General features: G+C 56.5%; 1 protein-coding gene across 1 annotated transcript in view; it reads left to right on the top strand.

Moving 5' to 3' along the window:
- The window catches only part of IQCA1 (IQ motif containing with AAA domain 1), a 187,889-nt gene that overhangs the window by 162,238 nt on the left and 21,683 nt on the right, over positions 1 to 3,968 (top strand). Inside the window, exon 16 of the mRNA XM_010862043.1 lies at positions 67 to 153. Coding sequence (XP_010860345.1) covers positions 67 to 153 — 87 coding nt within the window. The remainder of the gene's footprint in view (positions 1 to 66; positions 154 to 3,968) is intronic.

The following is a 3,968-nucleotide window of genomic DNA, read 5'->3' as shown; positions in this document are numbered from 1 at the left end:
TCCCAGGGCGGGTCGAGAGTGCACCCCAGAGTAAACACGTTTACAACCAACTGTTTCTCCTCGCAGGTGGCCCGCAAGCTCCAGCCCTCCGTGGTGTGGATCGGAGACACCGAGAAAACCTTCTACAAAAAAGTGCCCCACGCGGAAAGGAAGGTGAGGGCTTCTCAGTGGGGCCTTTTCTCTCCTCCCAAGGGGGCCCCGTCCCAGGGACCACCTCGATCTCTCAAGAAGGTCTTGCTTGTTCAAGGGAGGAAGGAAACGAGGGGCCGGCGCTCTCTGCCCTGAGCGCTTGTCTGTATCTGAAAGGATCCAGTGTCTGATTTTTACGAGGCATAATTTAGAAGAAAAATGAAAGAAAGGATGGAGAAGGGGGGAGGGGAGCCTTAAACCCAAACATAGGATTCACAGTCAAGAACAATCGAGAGAACTCTGCTCGGCCACGGCCAATGGCACACACAGGAGTTATTATTAGGATTTCCTATTGTTCATCACAATAAATAGCCAAAGGCCTGAAATTTATGAACAAAGACGGTGCATAGACCCGCCAAGCGCCCCCACGTCCAGGGTTCCCCTGGGAGCCCTGTGTCAATTGCTTCCTTCCGCCTTTTCTCTCCTTTCAATGGCTCCCCTCCCCCGCACTTCCCCCACCCACCCCCACAAATCACCAGCAAATTTCCCACAAGTTAAAAAAAAAAAATTTGCAGATACACATGATTGTTATTCCACATCAATTTGCACCAAAGCAAATAGTGGTTAACTGTGAATTTCTGATTAAATTCATAAGGATTTTAATCACTTTTGAGCCTTATGTATTATACATCATTTTTAGCAGGTAGAGATGATTTGGATAAAGAATGAAAGCTCAATCTTTTCTTCCCCAAATGAGCCTTGATTGCCCTGTCATTTTGGAAACTCTTAAGAGGACTCATTTATTATTTAATCTGGGAAGCTGGTAGGTAGCTCCCTCTGCTGGTGACGTTGCTACATTTAAAAAGAAGTCCACACGCAGTAAGGCAACTAGACTCCAATAAAAATTAGGGTTTTTTTTAAATAATAAAATTTAAAAAGTTCACGTAGATGTGAACTTGAAGGCAGTTGCTACAGTAAATCTCAAGAGAGATGAAAGGCAGTGTTTAGTTCAAGGTGTCACACACTTAATGTCATCGGAAGTTCGGTCTCTTTAATGGGCAAGGGACCTCCGGCTGGGCATCAGCCTGGAAAATACGAGAATTCAGAAATGTGTCCCGGGCCTTCACCTTAGTTGGCTGTGTGTCCCTGAGCAAGTAAGTCAACCTCTCTGAGCCTCCACCCCCTTAGCTGGCTAAAGAGTTGCAGAGAGACCAGCCTCTGAGTTCACGAAGCCCCCCTCAAGTCCTCTCCCAGGACCCCCTCAAGCTGTCCGGCTGTCACCAGCAATTACGTCTGTTCCCCTGTGCCCCTGCGTTAAGGGACAATGAGAGGGATGAGCGAGCCCGTTTGAGAGCCAGAGGGCGGCGGGCTGGCAGGCTTTGAGGGAGTGCTGACCGCAGGGAATATATGTGAGTTCAGCGGACGCCCCCGACCCTAGCCAGGGGGGTCACCGTGAAGGGGCCCCAGAAGCCTCCCCTGAAACGGCCCTTTTCTTGCTCACCCCGCACACAGGCTGTGGTCCCCACAAGTATGGTCCCTGACTAGTCTCATTCCTGTAGAATATGAAGGCTTTTGGTGGCACAGTCTTTGTCGTGGACAAATTGCACGTTTATTCTGTCCGCCTCTGCATTAGGAAAGTCTTTCGTCTGTCAGGGGATTCACTGCACTGGAACCTGATTCACGGTGTGGGGAAATCCCAGGACGCCTGATGAATACAAGCAGAAGGGTCCCGGGTCCCCAGAGGCCCACAGGACGGGCTGGGCTGCCTGAACCAGCCCAGGCACAGACAGAGTTGCTGAGGATGGGTGGGGGAGGGGGAGGCATGCAGACCCCTCTGGCCCTGTGGGGGCCCCAGCTCCAGTGCTGGAGGAGAGCCAGCCAGCAGAGAACCACCCCGCGAGCATCTTCCAGCCCCAAGTCCTGTACCTGCCCCCCGGGCAGCGGGGTTCCTGCTGCCTCCTGCCTCCGGGGCCAGCACCGGGTCCGCTCTCCTCTGCTTTCCTCCCTGCCCCCAGCCTCTGACATCTGTCCTTGCCCATGGGCTTGAGGCGGCTGTGAGCATTGGACAGTCATGCTCTGAAGGTGACCACCGAACGCCGAGGGCGTTCACTGCATCCACAGACGAGAAGCTCCATGTTGCATCACCTGGCCGCCCAAGGACCCCAGCATCCTAACTACCACTCGGCCCAGCCTGCGTCCAAAGGCTCCCCACGTCCAAGGCCCTGAGACCTAGAGAAACGTGTCCAGCTGCAGAGAAACCACCCCCCTGCCACGGCCACAGCCCAGAGGACTCCCGGCAGCAGCCCAGGGCATTCGAGGGCATTCCAGGAACACCCCTTGGGAAAACCTCTCACCCACAGTGACTAACTCCACCCTCGATGCCTCCACCTCTGGTTCAAGGCCCTTTCAGAGGTTCAGTGTGGAGGCTGGCCCAGTCCTAAGAGGTGACGGCTCCTGGTGCAGAGCTGCGGGGCACAGGGACCCTGCGGGCTGTGGCAGCAGACAGCAGAGGTCCCGGGAGCACAAAGCATAGATCTGGAGTGCTTAGTGGTCCTGAGGAGAGGGGAGGCGGCGTTCCTGTTTTGCATGTGCTCAGTCCTGTCTGACTCTCTGTGACCCCATGGACTGGAGTCCACCAGGCTCCTCTGTCCATGGGATTCTCCAGGCAAGAACACTGGAGTCGGTTGCCGTCTCCTCCTCCAGGGGATCTTCCTGATCCAGGGAATCGAACCCACGTCTTCTGCATCTCCTGTACTGGCAGGCAGATTCTTTAGGAAACCCTAAGCCAGAGAGGGCACACCATTGGTCCCGGGCAGCTCTGGGACTCAGACGCAGGCCCCTTCTCCACGCCTGGATGTGGCTCTGGCATCAGCACTGACTTCCTGCTCTGCCCTCCAAGCTTCTGCTACCCCTGTGTCCACCCTCCTCAACCCTCATGCTCCAGACCACGTCCTGAAGACTGAGCGTGGGGCCCTCTGGTCTCAGAGCCAACAGTGCTGGGCTCCGGAGCCCCCTGGCACCCCAGTTCTCCCCCTGACGACGTCCTCAGCGCCCAGCCCCCTGGGGACCAGGTGGATGCTGGGTCTGTGCCCTCCCCTCCCCCCCCAGGAGGACGGCCGTCCTCTCCACGGCCCTCAGCTACCCCGTCAGTCAGTTGTCGGTATACAAGACGAAGGCAGTACAGCGTGAAGCAAGACGAGACACTGCTGCGTTTTCTGCTCCATTAGCCTCGTGGCTGCAGCGCATGGGAGCCCTCCCCGCATCCCAGTCGGGCCTCCACCAGGGCTGGGTTGGTTTGATGGAGCTGACTGCAGAAAAGCACACAGGGACCGCCGCATGCACATCAGACACGAATTTGAAATTGCCGGCAACAATAAGGTGGGACAGGCCTGGCAGGTCCCGCCGTAGGGGCGTTGGCCCCAAAGGTTGCCAGGGGTCAGTGGGGATGTTGGCCAGCGTGACGCGTGAGCATGCGGGTCTCGTGTGTAATGGACGCGGCTCTGAACAGGAACGGGGTAGCCCGGGGGCAGGGGGCTGCTGGCCGAACAGACTCACCTTTCATTTCCATCCCCTCCTAAGGGGACTCACCATCTGCAAAGATGTCACTCTGGAGCAGCCCAGGATCAACATTTGTTACCCAAAAAGGCTGGTTAGGTTTGCACATCCCTGACATTGGCAGGCACAGCAGTATCATCTCCCGCTTCGGAACAGGCAGGACTGCACCACTCTCACCGTGGTCACCCGTTTGCCGGGGGTGGGTTCAGACCTCACAAGTGCACCTCTGCCCACCCCCCACCCCCAGAGTGGCAGTCTCCAGTCCCACCAGGGTCCGGGGATCA

Source organism: Bison bison, unplaced genomic scaffold, assembly GCF_000754665.1.
Source record: "Bison bison bison isolate TAMUID 2011002044 unplaced genomic scaffold, Bison_UMD1.0 scf7180017864475, whole genome shotgun sequence".
NCBI lineage: Eukaryota > Metazoa > Chordata > Mammalia > Artiodactyla > Bovidae > Bison > Bison bison.
Note: the sequence above shows the minus strand (reverse complement) of the source record. Positions and strands in the feature narration are given on the sequence as shown.